Source organism: Mytilus californianus, unplaced genomic scaffold, assembly GCF_021869535.1.
Source record: "Mytilus californianus isolate M0D057914Y unplaced genomic scaffold, xbMytCali1.0.p SCAF_13, whole genome shotgun sequence".
In the NCBI taxonomy this organism is placed as follows: domain Eukaryota; kingdom Metazoa; phylum Mollusca; class Bivalvia; order Mytilida; family Mytilidae; genus Mytilus; species Mytilus californianus.
In genome coordinates, this window is record NW_026262615.1 from 5,915,235 (window position 1) to 5,934,543 (window position 19,309).

General features: G+C 31.7%; 1 protein-coding gene across 3 annotated transcripts in view; it reads left to right on the forward strand.

Moving 5' to 3' along the window:
* LOC127723065 (uncharacterized) overlaps window positions 1–19,309 on the forward strand; it is a 63,212-nt gene that overhangs the window by 21,000 nt on the left and 22,903 nt on the right. Inside the window, exons 1-2 of one of the 3 annotated variants that reach the window (XM_052229504.1) lie at window positions 13,086–13,154; window positions 15,334–15,396. In XM_052229504.1, the coding sequence (XP_052085464.1) occupies window positions 13,086–13,154; window positions 15,334–15,396 (132 nt within the window). Of the gene's footprint in view, window positions 1–13,085; window positions 13,155–13,212; window positions 13,258–15,333; window positions 15,397–19,309 lie in introns of those variants that run through there. The other 2 variants (XM_052229505.1, XM_052229503.1) reach the window with 2 other exon arrangements.

Here is a 19,309-nt window from a genome sequence, read left to right on the forward strand (position 1 = left end):
CCATTTTTCATCAACCTATGAAACCTAATTATACTAAAAAAACATGTCTAATCCACAGTACATGTAGGTGATATTTTACTTTTCACTCAGTATGCATGTACTTGTAACTAAAAAGTTGTAAAAAGAATTTATATATTGTACGTCAATATGATTTGATATGAGCTTTATTGAAGTTTGGTTGGACAATAACGTACACTCGGCTAAAATGTCAAATTATTGATGTCTATACATTGAAACGATATACCTGTAAAACTTTTTACCTGAGAGGACTATTTAGGTTATAGTTTAACAAAGGCAGCCACGATTTCTTTGTTCAAATAACTTCGTAAACGGTTGGCTACCCAAAGTAAATTTTCAATGATAGACTTGATGGCTTTTATAATATGGTGGATATTTTATTACAAAAACTGTACTTGATGAATTGTAACAATTTTTTTTGTCCTCGAGAATCACAAATAATATTGTTTACAAGTACATGCAATGTTTGCATATTTAACTAAGAGAACATAGAGTTAGATGAAGCCTTATTGTTTTATTACCCGACAGATAGGTTTTACAGATAAATGTAGATAGGGATCATGTTTTGAAGACTTGTCACAGGGTTTAAAATGAGATTGTTTGGTTGTATATAGGAGGTTAATAGCTGTAATCGTTTTAATGTCATTTTATTTTATAGTTTAGGGTAGACTTGTTTTGATAAAGACCAGTTAAATGTTAGAGTGGATGTTTAGATTTAGAAATAGATAAAAAGTGACTAGATAGAGGTATAATTTACACTGTTCATGATGTACATTCCACTTTTTGAGTAGTTTGTCTTTTTAGAAAACACATGTGTGTACAGTGAAACCTGTTTCAAGAGACTACTTAAGGGACAGGAAAAAAGTGATCTTGTAAGACTTGTTAAATCTTTATAAAATGAACTACAGAGGGCCTTAAAATTAATGGTCTTATAACACAATTTTTATCGAGCCTGTATCTTCTGTCGCAGAAAGCGAGACATAGGGATAGTGATCTGGGGGCAATGCAGCATTAACTAACTGCTTAAAAGCTTAATATTTCAGAAGGTAGACGACCTGGATGCTTTATACTTTGTATATAGATGCTTTATGTTATGAAGTTTCCGTCTGTCATATGTCCATTGTCCTTGACCTCATTTTCATTGTTCAGTGAATACTTGAAAAAAAATGTTCAGATTTTATGTAATGTTAATTTCTCTCTTATTATGATTTATAGTATAACTATATTAGGTATGTGCGTACCTTGCAAGGTCCTCATGCCTGTCAGACAGTTTTCACTTGATCTCCAACTCATTCCATGGATCAGTGAACACGGTTAAGTTTTCATGGTCAAGTCCATATCTCAGATACTATAAGCCATAGGTCTACCATATTTGGTGTATGGAATGATTGTAAGATGTTTATGTCTGTCTGGCAGGTATCATCTGACCGTGACCTTATTTTCATGGTTCATTGGTCAATGTTAAGTTTTCCTGATTAAGTTTGTTTCTTAGATAGAATATGCAATAGGTCAACTATATTTGATGCATAGAATTATTGAATGGGTGAACATTACTGTCTGGCATGATTCATCTGACCTTGACCTCATTTTCATGTTCATAGGTCAATATAAAGTTTTCATGGCTTGGACTGTTTCTTGTATACTATAAGCAATAAGTCAACTATATTTGTTGTATGGAATTATTGTAAGGTGTACATGTATATTTGGCTTGGTTAATCTGACCTTGACCTCATTTTCTTGGATCATGTTAAGTTTATGTGATACTTGTAGTAAAACTTTAATTTTATGTATATCAACATAAAATCAATGGTCAGTAGGCGAGACATTTCAGCGTGTGCACTCTTGTTTTGGAAATACAGGTGGCCTCTTAAGCAGGTTTGACTGTAGCTTGTTTTCCTTGAACACAAATCTGAGAGTAAGTTTGACGTTTTTTGTGAACTTGCACATTGAAAACTGAGAAGATTTGAGATAACCTACTGTAAATTTTTGTAGGCATTTATATTTGCGATTGAGACAAATTATTGTGATTTCATGATATGCTGCTAGAAAAGTTTTAGATGCTAGATTATTTTTGCAAAACTCATCCTCACTCACTGTCCAGACAATAATAAAAAGAATAGCAAACATTTCTGAATTTACAGTAAATGCAAGTTGAAAGGGCTTGCCCTTACTCAGACTGTCTTTTTCAATGTATTAAACTATTGTGAGCCAATCCTTTAGAAAACAAATTAGATTTGGAAAAGAGATGAATATATTCTAAAAAATTTGTCAATATGACTGAAAATTAATTTAAAAAAAAATGAAATGATTTTGAAATTAAAAAATCTGTTCAGTTCTGATCTTAAAACTAACCCAACTAAGCAGGGTCTTGGACTTTTTTACATAGAAGTGCCTATATAATAGTAAGGGTAACCCTACTTAAGTCATGCATTAGTCATGTTAGTATCAGAAATAACTCATTGGAATGTACTAAAGAATCCCGAGATGTCTAAATTTTTCTAGGCTCTAATAATTCCTTGTTGATTTACAAAAAAGTCCATTTGGAAAAAAAAAAAATTTTTTTAAAAGTGGAGAGAATTTAAGCTAGGCGTTGACAAATATACCTACCATTCATTGGAAAGATTTGACAATAGTTGTATTATTTCTCATACATACATTATACAATTACTTGAAGTTTATCTTGACGATCTGTAACAAGTGGTTCAATTGGATAGCATGTGATATAGGAAGTATCTTGACACAATAAGTAGGAATATACACATGTAAAAAGTTATTAGGCAAAATTCCATAAATGACGAAAATGATTTATAGAAAATGTTATTATAGCAGTAAGCTCCCCAAGGCCTCATAGCACGAATGGTACCATTATACCTATATTATTATCATGGTACCATTAGAATATATTTGATAATTGAATATAAATGTGGTGCTATGATGTGCTATTTCAAATTCCGTTAGTTCTTGGTGCTACATGTACATCATGTACATATCTGAAAATACTGAAGATATCACTACATATTATGTATCAAAGTAGACTGATCAATCTTAGTAGTCCTCATAAAAAAAATGAATACATGTACATTTTCTGTACATGAAATAATTATCTTGGATGATAATTATAAATAAGTATTTTTTAGTTCTGTTTGATTTTTATGCCCCACCTAGGGGCATTATGTTTTTCGGTCTGTGCCTCTGTTCATCGTCCGTCTGTTCGTCTGTCTGTCCCACTTTAGGTTAAAGTTTTTAGTCAAGGTTGTTTTTGATGAAGTTGAAGTCCAATCAACTTGAAACTTAGTACACATGTTCCCTATGATATGATCTTTCTAATTTTAATGCCAAATTAGAGTTTTGACCCAAATTCTACTGAACATAGAAAATGATAGTGCGAGTGGGGCATCTGTGTACTATGGGCACATTCTTATTATGTTCTCTCCTTACAGTGGTTAGTGGCACCCATGTTATTTATTCCATCATTCTCTCCTTACAGTAGTTAGTGCCACCCATGTTATTTATTCCATCATTTTGTCCTTACAGTGGTTAGTGCCACCCATGTTATTTATTCCATCATTCTGTCCTTACAGTAGTTAGTGCCACCCATGTTATTTATTCCATTATTCTGTCCTTACAGTAGTTAGTGCCACCCATGTTATTTATTCCATCATTTTGTCCTTACAGTGGTTAGTGCCACCCATGTTATTTATTCCATTATTCTGTCCTTCAGTTTTATTCACAATTTACAATGTGTCTTAAGCCTGAAGATATTAAGGTAATTGTTGGTATAAGAGTGTATAATGGTAGATGTCCTTAAAAGACAACTGGTGGGATGTTATTCAATACACAGTGATTTTTAGGCAGTTAAGCTGCCTTATGCTACCGCCCTAGATTTGTGTTCTTCCCACTGAATGGTGAAAAAAGTGTTGTTGTTATTATCTAGCTGGCTAATATGTTATTAATAACTAATTGGGCACTTTTTTCGTACTATCAATTCTGGAATACAAAAAATATGACCAGAAAAACCTTAAATGATCGTCGAACAACCCAAAACTTTCGAAGTTGCACATAGGAAGTAGTGCTCAATAGAAATCCTTATGTAATTTATTTTTCCCTGTACTTTTGGCTAAGATGTCAAAGAACAATTGTATGAAATATTTAATCGCCGAAAATCTCTAAAGACAAGTTGTTTACATTTCCCAAATGGCAAATGTCGTAGGAATATTGTTTGTCGGCACTACGTATTACAGTAGTCTAAGTTGGCGGCAATTTTAACTTAGAAGACGAAATTTACGTACCGTTTAAATTTGGAGGATTCTGATGATAGAAGGGTAATTATTGTTAATCATGATATTCTTTTTGTTTGAGATGAGTGTTAATAAATTGTGTATTCACATTTGAATTTCTTCCTTTCATATTATTCCGTTTTCACATAAATGACCTTGTCAAGTATTAATGCACCAACAGGTGGTGTTTACACTTGTTTTTATGAATGAAATATTTAAACCGGAAATCAAGAAAATCAAGAAGGTCTCACTAATAAGCGAAAAGAAGATTGTAGAGACAATAAGCGACAAGTAGAAAAAAGTTAGCGACAGGAAGAATGAATTTGCGACGAGGATAAATTTAGAGACAAGAAAGTTTATATACTATTAAAATAATAAATTTAAAGAAAAGTCAATTAATTACAGTTGATATTTTTCTGTTTTGTAAAGTTTTAAATTCTGTTGCATTTAGTAGCCCTACGTACTTCATGACGCTTCTTGTCGCTTCTTGTCTCTAATTAGTGTGACCTTGTAAATATGTCAATTTTACAGAGAATGACAGTAGAATGTGATATGGATAATAGACCTAGAAAGATCGTTTGATCATAGTAAGTCACACGAAAATGTAGAAAACCCATTCATATATTACTGTATACAGGTACGGATGTCTGAAAAATGAATAAAATCAGCAAATGTGAATTGGGAAATATATGCGGATAGAAAAATTCGATCTAAATTATCTTGATCATGACATGAAGCCAGTTACCGACTCTCAGGCACTTGTTTATATCCATGGGAAGATTTAGGAGCTCATAATATACGTTGATAGTGGATCTTCCCATGCATAAAAACAAGTGCCTGTCGTCCGACTTTGACATTTCAATGTTTATGACATTTTTTCTAAACCAGAACTTTTTTTATTTTTGGGCCTAAAGAAAATCTTGATTTATGGCTAATTTTAAAGAAGCTATATCTTTCAATAAGTGTAAAGTCCAAGAATGTTCGACCAACCGTTTATTTATTCCAATCTTGGTATAGATCTCAAGTAACATCATGGACTTGGAGGGGGCGGGTCATTTACATTTACTAAAGGCAGGTCAATCAGACGGCCTCACCTTTGATTGCTGTAATAGTAAGGCATTATCTGATTTGTGTCATTGTACCGTAGAACTTAAATTGAACAAACTCGGTGTTCTCCACAGGGAAGCAAGTCAACTCGCACTATTGCAAAGTCGTACCACGCCAACCAACTGATACCACTAAAAGTCAACTCAAATAAACATTAACTACTAAATTTTGGTATTTACAATATAATTCTGTCTGATAGACCTATCAGAGACCATGAGTCAACTTACAACAGAGGCAGACTAGAGCATACTATTAAATGACATGTAAATTGTATGTATAGAATTGAATGAAAGAAATAAAATTTAACATAATTTTATCTCTCTGACTCTCAAACTGCTCATCTTTTTAATTTGTCGAAAATCAAACTTTGATCTAACCCCAAAAAAAGAATATCCCATGATCCCAAAATGATTTCTTTTCAATTTCATGGACAAAACTTGTGTAAATATATTTTATCATGATTGTATGTCTAAATAAACAATATAAATTTTTGTATTTGTTTTTATTTCAGCTAGATTCCAATTCTTGGCTTTAATATCTTAGAAGTGACAAGACATACATGTACAATATATGAGACTATCTAGTAGCTGCATTGACTAGTCATCATAATAATTCCATGACCGCTATGAAACATTAGACCTTTTTGATGTTTCGAATATAGTTAAATATGTACATGATCTACAGATATGATCAAAGTACATGTATATATGAAAATTTTTACCAGGTCTTATCATATGACGACTAGTCAGACAAATTTTGGTTCAGAATTCTGACAGGAATTTTTACAAAATTGCCACGGGTTACAACACATGAATATAATTTGTCATGGAGTTTACTGTAACGGTCCAGCTATTAAAGGCTGTCTAATGATACTATCAGAACTATGAAATGTCTGTGCAACTGTTACTATAAAATGTAGGAGATACATGTACATCGTATCATTGCACACTATCAATATATATACAAGTAGTAACCCAGGTATCAGTTATATAAAGATAGTTTGAATACATAACGATGATACAATGTGCAGATACATGAAATATGTTTTATAAAGTATGTAAGAAGTGAAATATATAAACATATTAAAAAAAGACAGAAAAAATATTTGTATGAAATTTGATGTAAATGTAATAGGTTGGACACTTAGAAGTACAATAATGTAAAAGAAAATTAAACGCATTTCTAGCCTAACAACATAATCTTTTTGTGTAATATGATCCATGCATGATAAACAATAAAATTACCACGCCTCAAATTGTTCCCAGTATTATTAAGGCCCCGCCGAATGGCGGACGCCCTATAGTGATCAGTCTGTCCATCCGTCTGTCTGTCTGTCTGTCTGTCCGTCCGTCCGTCCGTCCGTAACAAATTGTGTCCGCTCTATATCTAGAGAACCGTTATGATTTCAAAGTTTATACTTGGCATGTATATTAACCAACATTAGAGGGTGTGTCATAATGTATGTACAACTTCCTAGGTCAAAGTTCAAGGTCAAAAACTTTGGTTTTAGTTGACAACCCCATGTCCTATGGTAAAGATCGTGTCCGCTCTATATCTTGAGAACCGTTATGATTTCAAAGTTTATACTTGATATGTATATAAACCAACACCAGAGGGTGTGTAATAATTTATGTACAACTTCCTTGTTCAAAGGTCAAGGTCAAAAACTTTGGTTTCAGTTGTCCAATGATAAAGATACAAATTTTTTACCACACATTATTCACAGCGGGGCCCACAGAGATGGCTCCCATCTCAATGATATCTAGTTAAATCAGTTTTTGTACGGAGTGACACCTGCTGATCTAACTAAAAATGCTAATGTGGCATATGAATTTTTCTTATGCAGGAATAATATCATCAGAATTAAGATTTTCCACAGTGGTGTATAGCTTAATTCCACTTAGAACATAGTGGAATTAAGCTATACACCTGTGTGGAAAATCTTAATTCTGATGATATTATTCCTGCATAAGAAAAATTCATTCATCAGTGTATTGAGAAGTTGATAGAAATAAGCATCTGTATGTCACATACGGCCTGTAACAATGTGCAAAACCCATACTGCATAGTATAAAGCTGTAAATGGCCTTGAAATGACAAATGTAAAACAATTCCAACAAGAAAACCAGCGTCCTGATTTATGTACAAATCAATAATGAAAAATAAATATGATATACAGCAACAAATGACAACCACTGAATGACTTTGGACAGACACACACGTAATCTGGCAGGGTTAAACATGTTTACTGGCGCCAGACCTTCCCCTTACCTGGGACAGTGTACATACATCTTCTCATACAATCTATCATCGAAAGGATACATATTTAAAGTAATTTAAAAATGAATAATAAACGTTTGAAAAAAATGGTATATTGTTAGAGAAAAGTGTGTAGGATAGTGGAAATCAGTACAGCACATGACAAAAAAAAATCTGAGACATGAGATATAACAAGCTGTGATAAACAATTTAAGCAACACTGCCACAGTTTTCATCATGTTTTTGATTAACTGCCTTTAGCGCTTACAGTGCTTTGATTTGGTTAAAGTTGTTACTATCAAGTACCTATACAAGACTTATATACATGTATATATTTTGTACATGGGACTAAGTGTAAGAGTATGTTTACCTTAAGGGTTTTCTTCTAATCTCTTTTGGTTGAATTAAAATGTTCTTGAATTGAGGAATTTATATTCAAATAAATAAGTACTTTATAGAAAATGTTGTTGTTATTGAGATATTGTTTGTTGTAAAGGTTTTTAACTGTGGTTGTTTTGAAGTACTTGGGTACAAGGTAAAGTTTTGTTGACAGTTCTGTATGGGTAGATTTAATGATAAAAGGAAGTTATGTCATTGATAGGTTACACCATTCATTTAGTCAATAAGGGTATTTATGGTTTGATGATAAAAAACTGTTGACTAATTTACTTTACCTTATTTTTGTTGTGGGAAAATTTATTGGTGAATTGCATAACCGTTACACAGGAAAAATATTTATGAATGGGCGACAGGATATTTTGGATTGGTCATGAATCTTTATCTTGTGAGAGCTTTATAAGCTGAACGGCGAAAGTTACGAAAATATTTGTTTTTCCTGGAAGTACATGTGACCATTACTACGAACTAATCCCATAGATTATTTCCTGATCAACAAGTATCCATATAATGACTCTTTTATCCGTACAAGTGAACTATAGAAAATTGAATGGGTAGCTGTTCTATTAAATGGAGTCATGCTAATTTACTGTATAGAGGGGCTGAAAGACTTCTTAGGGACGTCAGGATTGGGCCTTTATTTTTGCTGGAATTTGGGACTTATCAGGACTCTGGAATTAATGATTACTTTTTTCGGAATCTTTGAAAGAAGGCTTTATTTTTTAGGATTTTCAGGATTTATTTTTTACCTGGAATTAGGAATGACACCCCCTCCTATCCCCTATCTGTATATATACTTCCAGGAAAGGCTACTCCTATATGTGTAAATGTTTGAGTTTTGGGCACTAACTCTCAATCTTTGAGGCCAATCGATGAACATATACTGAATGAGACCAACCTAATTCTTCTTCTTCTTTCTTCTTCGTAACCTAAGTGCTATAATGTCTGAGAAAGGAAATTCCTCTTGAAGTAAAATTTGTTTTCCTGGATTGATATTACTGTGGATTCACAATTATTCATGGGATATAAATTTTAGTGGATTCCTGGGTTAAGGTGAACCAAAATTTAAAATGTTCAACCAAGTACAAAGTTAATGTAGGCTGTTCGGTGTGAGCCAAGGCTCCGTGTTGAAGGCCGTACTTTGACCTATGATGGTTTACTTTTACAAATTGTGACTTGGATGGAGAGTTGTTTCATTGGCACTCATACCACATCTTCTTATATTTATATTCTATGTAGACTTGTAAATCCATGAAATCAAATATGCATGAAAATACAATTTTTTCTTAATCCACGAAAATTGGTACCCAGGAAAATAAATGAATCCACAGTAATTAACAAAGAGATATTTTTTATACAGTTCTTCTTGTGCAGCAGAATGTTTTTACTAATTGGTTAATTCTGAAATCATTAAAACATCTTTCCCAATTAACTCACATCTATAGACTCTTATTGACTTTGCTACCATTAGGGAAACATATCCTGATTGATTTTTTTTCCAAATGACCTTTCTGACCTCATCAATGTTCCATAACCAACCCAATATTTATAAAAACTTCAAAAAGATGTCATCTGTATCCATATTCATTGGTCCGTAAACAAAGATGTTGGTAATATTACAATAAAAACAAATAATATATGTACCATTTTTTCTCGAGCTTTAAAGCAGATTGAATATTTGAAATTTCTTGTTCCAGGTGACATTTCCATAGGTCAAGTTCCATCTGAACAGTTTAGGATGTCTGATATTGTTTTTAGTCCCCTACTGATGAAGTCAGACTATAGGTTTGCACTCCGTCCGTCTGTCTTACAGTCTGTCTATCTGTCAGTCTGGCAAATCAGTTTTCCACACTTTTTTTCTTCGTGCTTGAAGATAATGATTGGATATTTGATACATGTATATAGTTTCATCATGACCATTTACAGATCAAGTTTGAATTTTGGTCCAGTCTGATGATTTTGTGCAGAGTTATTGGTCCTTGGACTTCGAAAATTCACGCTAATCAGTTTTCTGCATTTTTTTCATCATGCTTGAAGATATTGATTTAATATTTGTTAAATAGTTTTACCATGATTAGTGACAGATCCAATTTGAATTTTATTCTGTTTGAATGATTTTTTTTTTGCATAGTTATGTTGGGCTTCGTCATTTTTCCGCATTTTTTGTTTGGTATTCTTGAAGATATTGATTTGATATTTGGTAAAAAGTTTTACCATGACAAGTTACAGATCAAGCTTGGTTTTTGTTCAGTTCTGATGATTATTTTGCAGAGTTATGGTCCTCCTCATATACTCAGTTTTCCATACTTTTTATCGTACTGCTTGAAGATGTTTTGATACTTCTTATATAGTTTACACCATGACAAGTTATAGATGAAGTTAGCATTTTGTTCCAGTACAATGAATTTTTAATGGTAGGGATTATGTATTGCCATGTATTGCCATACTTCCAGAATGCTTGTTAAAAGCTGATAATTAAGATAAAATAAAATTGACTAATTGTAAAAAATAAAAATGTGTGAACACCTGTTTAATTTTTGCTGTAGATTATAGTTTTACCTGACAAGTTGTTGTTTATGATTTTAATTAAAATCTCAATGTTTTAATGAAGGAAGTGAGAACAGGATTCTGTTAGAAGAATGTTTTTTTGCCACAGTTTGCTTAGTTTGTATTAATTGAATTTTCCAACTGTTTACATGAAAATTGATAGAATGAACTTGCACCAACTCCCTGAAGAATATTCATACATAATGAAACAGAATATAGTTGGGATACAAACATGAATTTACCTTCAATTACTCAATAAAATTGAACAAACTTGAAATAAATGATTTCCAATAACTGACTGGTTTCTGTTCTGATTTGGATGGTAAATCACTAACTTTTAAAGGGCACTCAGTCAAATGTCATCCATGTTTACAAGGCTGGGTGCGTGTGATAGTCAAGAGTTCAGAGGTTATATGTATATGCATCACAGTCTGTCTTTTGTATGGTGAACAAATAAACTCAAAAATTAAAATAATCTGAACACTTGATGTTTTCCAGGAATATATTGTGTCATTACATGTATAATAATACTTAAGTTAAGAAGTTTTGATTTAAAGGATATATTAAAAACAACTCTTTCTGTCACGTAATTTCAATGATCTTGTTATGCCCCCATTCTACCAGTGCAGGTATATTTCAATAACCTTTTCATCCAGTTCTTCTCTTGCTCATCAATACAAATATTTCATCACACTTTTCACGGAAACTACTCAACAGATAGGCGTCATATTTGGTCAGCAGGTTACAAGTGTTAAGTGTGAGCACTTTAAGGATCTGTTACATACCCACTTCCTGATTGCAATTACAGATACTTTAAATTAGAAGTGGTTGAGGCTTAGCACTATGACTTATACATTCTTGTTATTTTGTAAATTCACATGGTGAGCAAAGTTCAGAACAAGGAAATTTCCGATTCTTTAGATTCTGTAAAACCAAATTGTGAGTGATTGATTGATTGATTAACACCACTTTCAGCACTGTTGGGTACTTCTCGGCAGTTAGTTTTTATTGGCGGTGGAAGCCGAAGTGCCCTAAGAGTTTCAACCACAACCTTTGGTAGGAAAACTGACAATCCTAGTCGATTGTAATTGTGAAATGTAACACATATTTAGTAGATACATTTGTATGAATAATTTATAAAGTGTCAAGTATGTGTTGATTGTTTATAAACTTGAGTTCATGTAAATGATGTAAGTGAGGAGAGTGTTTCCCACTTAAAGTCTGGACCCATTGTTACCATATATATATGGTACTAGTATACTGATGAGAGTGTTTCCCACTTAAAATCTGGACCCATTGATACCATATGGTACTAGTTGTATACTATTACTAAGGGGAATTATATGGGTTTTCACCGAGAATTCTTTCAAACTTCATTGAATTATTACAAACAAGTTCATACCACTCTGTATTATGGTGCATGTCATTTTGTCTTTGAATCTGTTTTGAGCTTACATGGAAATAAATGGAGCAAAACATCTTGTACAGTAATAGATTTAAATAGAACCCAATGAAAAAATATGTCAAGCTCTAAATTGTCATGACTTATAATAGAATGGTTAAAAAATAGCTCAGTATTAATTACCTCCCTATATTTCTAATGTCAAGCTCTCAATTGTCATGACTTATAATTATAGAATGGTTAAAAAATAGCTCAGTATTAATTACCTTCCTATATTTCTAATGTCAAGCTCTATATTGTAATGACTTATAATAGAATGGTTAAAAAATAGCTCAGTATTAATTACCTCCCTATATTTCTAATGTCAAGCTCTCAATTGTCATGACTTATAATAGAATGGTTAAAAAATAGCTCAGTATTAATTACCTTCCTATATTTCTAATGTCAAGCTCTCAATTGTCATGACTTATAATAGAATGGTTAAAAAATAGCTCAGTATTAATTACCTCCCTATATTTCTAATGTCAAGTTCTTAGTTGTCCTGATTCTCAGGTTGTGAATAAATAAGATACAAACAATGAAACTACTTATTCAATGATCTACCAACACCAAATTCTCCAAATCACAAAAAAAGATAAGATAAAACCACAATTAATTTAAATAAAACTAGATTATCACTATGACCATTTTGCAGTTTTATAGGACAAGTTTAACACTCTTTTTTAAAAGTGTTTTTTTCTTAAATGATATAAGATATTACATGTATTACATTTTACCATTCAATAAAATGAAAATAATGATTTTGATTACATAAATTTAAAAGGCTGACAATAATGTAGATTTTTAATGTAATTCTAAATGAAGTATTAAGGAGTGAGAAATACAAATGAAATATAAATATCAGTTCCCTGAACAATTCAAAACGAAGTACTGCACTGTTCTATGTGCGCATCTGCCAATTCATCTTTAGTTAAGTACATTTGATAAATAACGCCTTTAATATGCAAAAATCTTTTGGTGTTCATTGGACTTTATACCCCCTACTGTCACTACTATATAAACATGCTATATAAAGAAAAATGAATTTCACAAGGATGGGATGTAGTGAGAAACACGGAATGTTTTTAATTATTGTCCTGCTGATTATGGTAATGTTTGATGTGTTTATTTTCAATCAATGAAATATCATTATATTAAGGCCAATGAAAAAGTTGTGTGTTAATGGTTTCTGCTGTAATAAATATAGCGGAGGTAGGTTGTAATTCTTTTTTTTTATTTTACTGAACATTTTCACTTTTAGAATATGAGAAGACCTGAAGTTCTGTCACAATTTATTACTTTTATTAAATGGTCAATAAAAACTTCATGGGTAAAAACGTAGGGTATGTTCAGGGAAACTTTTATAAAACACACATATTTTCATTTTGGCCCTAAAAGTGTTTATTTGAATTAATCTGGTTGTTGACAATATTTGAGTTCAGCTTAAAAAGATAGTAAACTTTAAAAAAAAAAAGCACAGCTTTTTCTCATTGTTGAAGGCTGTACGGTTGCCTATAATTGCTTACATCCACTTCATTTGAACTTTGGTGGATAGTTGTTTCATTGGCAATCATACCACATCTCCTTATGTTTATATTAACATGGACAAGCATGCCTTTTATTGTGATTTAAGATATATAAAGATAAGGAGATATGGTATGTTTGCCAATGAGACAATTATCAAAAAGGAGACCAAAGAACTTATTCATAGAATATAAAAATAAGGCCAATGAAACAAATGATGTGGATGTACGCAACTATAGGTCATCATATTACCTTCAACAATGAGCAATACCCATGCCATATAGCTTGATATAAATGGCCCTGAAACACTTAAATGTGAAACAATTCCGATGAAAATACCATCAGCCTGATTTATGACAAACCAGGCGAAGATATTCATTTCTATACAGATTTCTGTTGAAATTTGATTTCTTATGGCACACAAATTTAATTTAACATCTCAAGAACATTGAATATTCCTTCAATTGTGATGAAAATAATTTAACAAAATGATAGGATTCTTTACATTCTCTGCTAAAGGGAAATAATTAACATAATTGGGGAAGTTGTAAATCAAGAATTTATTTTGAAGCTCGTCAAATTGTACATTTACGTGTCGCATTCATTTGGATTCATTTGGATCACCGATTTAATTTCAATATAATGGATTTAATCGATGTTTTAAACTAAAAGAGTAATGGAGACATTGATCTTCTAAGTTTGTCTTTAAAAGCCTTCTGTTGTTAAATAACGGAGGCAGATAAATCACGTCAGACAGTGTTACAGTGTATTACCATGTTTTTACAACTAATTTGTGACTAAGATCAGGATCAACTCATTCTGTGTTTCATGTAAATTAATGATACTAGATGTAAAGTGTTTCTGAACATATGGAAATTTTGGTTAAAACACTGCGTCATCAACTATTTTTCAAAGAAAACATTTTATGAATGAAATTAAAAAGGGGAAACATGAAAGATAGGAAGAGGAAGTACTACGTAGATATGATCAATGCTTTACAATCTACTCTCATAATATACATTACACTTGGAAAGTTTTCATTCACTGAACTTACAATTGAAAAGAAAGGTGAAGGCCTATATAAAAATCAGGGCACATATTTGAAAAACAAAACAAACAAAAAACAAAGGAAAAAATGCTTTTATTGCTGTTATTTCATCTCAAAGTCACAGTGGGGCCTTCAACACAGAGTAAAGTCTCACTGACACATATAAAGGGATTTCAGGCATCCCCTAGTCCCTAGAATCAGTTTGAGCTTAAATTCCTTGTTATATGTTGACAACAGTACAGATAACAGTTCATCTGTTCATTGAAGGACACAGGTCTGGTTACTGTTTTTGGTAACATGAAATCAATTGGGTCTGAAAAATTGATTGTTTCTTGCTTAACTTCCAGTGGTAAATATGGTATCAATGGTTGACATTTATCGTGTTAACAACAAGGGCCTATAGTATCTAGGATTTTGAAGAAGCAGAATGAAAAAAAAGTGTGTTTTTCTGTTGCGTGATGTTTCCATGTTTTTGACTTTACAATCCTTTGTCCTTTAATTATCAGTTTAAAGTCTTTGTTGAAGGTAGTTTACCATGCAGTGGTGATCATATCAACTTAAATCATAGTACACATCTTCATTTTGACAAAATATATGATGTAAGCTTTTTTGAAATATATGCCAAATTAGAGTTTTGATCCAGATTTGGACACATATATATATGCTTATTTTTTCTAGAACATTGTATTTACATTTTGTATGTTTTATAATTGCAGTTTCCTGGAACATCATGGGGCACAGAGAAAAAGACATATATAGATATAGATACTGCACATAATGTAAGATTATAAGGTCATGTGATATGTCATGTGACTTAATTACATCTCATTTCAAAATACATGTACAACCAAATTCCATTGTAATTTAAGTCTTCACAGTTTAGTTAAGAAAAAATAATTAGGTCAGATGTTGGAAAGAGTTTTTAAAGCATAAAAGAAAATTAACTTCTATCATGTTTCCTTAAAGTACATTGGTAATTTATATACCAGTATACAATTCTTTCACTGACTAAAAGTTCATTGACTTTCTTATTTTACAGTACTTCTTGTGGATTCAGATGAAATATGATGTACTTTTAATGATGACTTAAGGTGATTCCCCAAAATTTCTGAAAATAAATTTGACCTGATCTTGTTAACATGCTTAAGTAAGGAGAACAATTTATATCAAAGTGTATAAGTCATGAATAGAAACAACCTAATTCAGATAGATTGAAGTCTTACCTTGCATATAAAATCTGAAAATATTGTTGAAGATTAAAATAAGGAGATGTGGTATGATTTCCATTGACACAACTATCCCCTGATGACAAACACAACACATTATGTACAGCTTAAGGTGGTACTAACACTACAGGGAGATAACTCTGTAAAAATCAACTTAACGTTTTAATCACGTTGTATTATTAAGGAAATATTAAGCTTCTCAATGATCAAAATTAGTGTTTGTCAAACTGCTATATAACCAACGAAATTTTTCTGATAAAGTGGTTGGTTCAAATTATTTGAAATTTTTATATTTTTGTCAAAGGGTCAAAGTAAACATTCTGTCAAAATTTTATGAAAATTAAACGAGCCAAATTAATATTAGTCAAGGTGTTGGGTACCACCTTAAACAATGAGAAAACTCATATCCCATATAGGGTAATTTGCTATAAAAAGTGCATTCTAAACACAAAACATTGACAGTAGGGGATCAAATTACACAGCAGACAGCAAAATGGTAACTGGACTACAAGCTCCTAGCTTGGGATAGGTGCATAAAAAAATTTGCAGGGTTAATATAAAAATAAGATGATGTGGTATGATACATCTCTCCATCAGAGACCAATGACATTGAAGTTAACAATTATAGGTCATCATACAGCCTTCAACAATGAGCAAAACCCATACCACATAGTAAGCTATAAAAGTCTAAAAGGGCAAGCGTAAAACAATTTAACCATGTTTCTGACCAGCATTCCCTTACCTATGACAATGGTGTTATAGCACAATAGAAAAATCACATGAAACACTTTTTAACGATTATGGAAAAATAATTCCTTGCATTGAAAAAAAGTAGTACATTCACCACTTCTAAGAGTGATCAATTAACTGAATAACGATCTGTTAAAGTCAAAAGATTTAAGAAGCAGTAACTGTTTTTACAAAATATCTTATGAGAACAAATGCTAACAAACTTTTCAGTAAAGCTTAAGATCAAGTTTTAATTGTTCAAATTTGTTGTGAAAAGAGCAAGAGGTTTATTGCTAGGATTGAAAATCATTGACCTTGGTTTCCTCAACAAAATCTGTAGCTTCATTCTATAAAATTCTACTATGTAATAAACAGAATAATCCCAGTCTTCCTCTACCAATTTATGTTCATATGGAAATAGATGATGTAGCGTAATTGTAAAGTTTGCCTTTCAAGTAATTAAAAATTATCTTCGATACTTTTGCATTGATATTTGTCACTCATTGGGAAATACTCTGCCATTTGCATCAGAGTTCTTATGGTCAATTTGAATAAAGCAGCCAAAAAGACAGGAAGCGATTTTCTTTAATCACCGCTGATTTCTTTTGATACAACATTAAATTGATGATAAAATGAACAATTGAGTACCACAGTACATTCACATAAGCCTAATCTATTCAGCGTAGAAACATGAATATTCCCAAAAGGCAAAGTATCGATTTAATCCAAGACTCGTATCAGGAGATCAGAGGAGGATTAACCATTTAGAAAATATGTTTCATTAGACATAACACAGCCAATTCTACCGATGATGTAAATGTGTTAAGACTCTGTCAATATCATTATCGTCAAACAATTAACGTTTATTTCTGGTGCTCAGGTGGTTGAGTTAAGATGCCAATAAATTACTGAGTATCAATATTTAAAAGGTGGAAGTTATCTCTGCTGCATATTTTCTTCCATAACTTTTGGCACCATTACAATCCAGATGAAATAGAATCGTAGAAAAACTGATGAAATGTTTTAGTCAAAGGTGACAGAGTTCGTACGATGATCAATTACGTTTACACTTCACAAAGTGCCACTAGTAGCAGTTTTTTCTCTAATTTAATGGATCTCGTACTAAATTCTAAAACCTTTTCTCTTAAATGTTGAAAGTATTGATAAGCTTGAACAAATGAATAAAGATTTTCTGCAGGCGTTAATGCATGTTTATTGAACATAAATAGATTTGATAGGCAATGTAATGATGTAAGGTGATAGTTTACTTTTGAAACCTGTAAAAATTGAATGAATCATTAATTATAATATAAAATATTGTAAATTCAGAAATTATTGCGAGGTTTTTATTATTGCAAATAATGCGACTATGTGATAATCGCAATAAAAAGAACTCACATTGTGATATCTGATACATATATCTGTATGCAGATTTTCCTGAAATCACAATAATTAATTTCGCATTTTTGTCCTTTCTTAAAAAATCGCAATAATTTCTGAATTTACAGTATATAATAAGGAGATATGGTATGATTGCAAAGGACACAACTATCCACCAGAGACCAAATGATGTATCTATGTTAGAAACTATAGGTTGCTACCTATAACTTGTACAGCCTTTAACAATGAGCAAAACCCATACAGATGGCAAGCTATAAAAGGCCTCAACATTACAAAATGTAAAACAAATCAAATGAGAAAACCACCATCCTGATTTATGTGCAAAACAATAAACGAAAAAACAAATATGATATACAGTAACAAACAATAACAACTGAATTACAGGCTCCTGAACAATGTGACAGGCACATACAAAATACTTATTTAATATTTAATATTTCAGAATTTTATATAAATGTTTTTCTTGAAAATAACATGGTACAATTTTTGTTCTGATTAGGAAGGTATGAGGTGCAAACTGTTTTACTTTTGGTCTGATCTGTTTTATATCAATATATCAATATGCTATAAAAAGATATTGTGTAATTGCTTTTTTTTTTTATAAAGCAATAAATCCTTTTGTCATGTTTGTAGTGCATAATTGCTGTTGTTTTACTTTTAACTTTTTAGACTAAGGGCGATTCAAAGCTTGCCATAGGATATTGACCACTTGTCATTTGATTAAGTCCATATGATGACCTGCACTATTTTTTGGGGGTTTCCTTGTGTTGATGGTTTGCTGTGTAGTTGACATTTACACTGTATTTGTCATACATGTCTCTCATTTATTTCAGTACCAATTTCACTTCTCCGTCCATCATTTCTTCAAAGTCCAGATATTGAATTATATGACTTGTTGTTAGTCTGGTACACATGTAATTACTTAGATTACAGAAAACTTGTTGATACATAAACAAGTGAATATAATTGTATTGTGATTATATTAATTAGGGTTTTAGATACAGTTGTTATTTTATCGTGTTCATTATAGTCATATCTCGTCAATAGAAGAGAGATTGATCTCCTAATTATGGAACCTGATTAGTGACCTGTTGTTGGCATGTACTTGTATGTAATGGCTGCTTTGTCTACAAGATAACATGTATCATAATATATCAAGGTTGAAGTTTGGTATGAGAATTTGGAAGTTCTTTTACAAGGAGGAACTATGTTAGCTAGTGCATCGTACTACGTTGTATAGTGTATTGTGCCAAAAATATCATAGGGTGATGAGGTCTTTGTTGATGTCTTAATTAAAGACTCCTCCAAAATCTTATTCAAGTATTTCCTTTGAAAT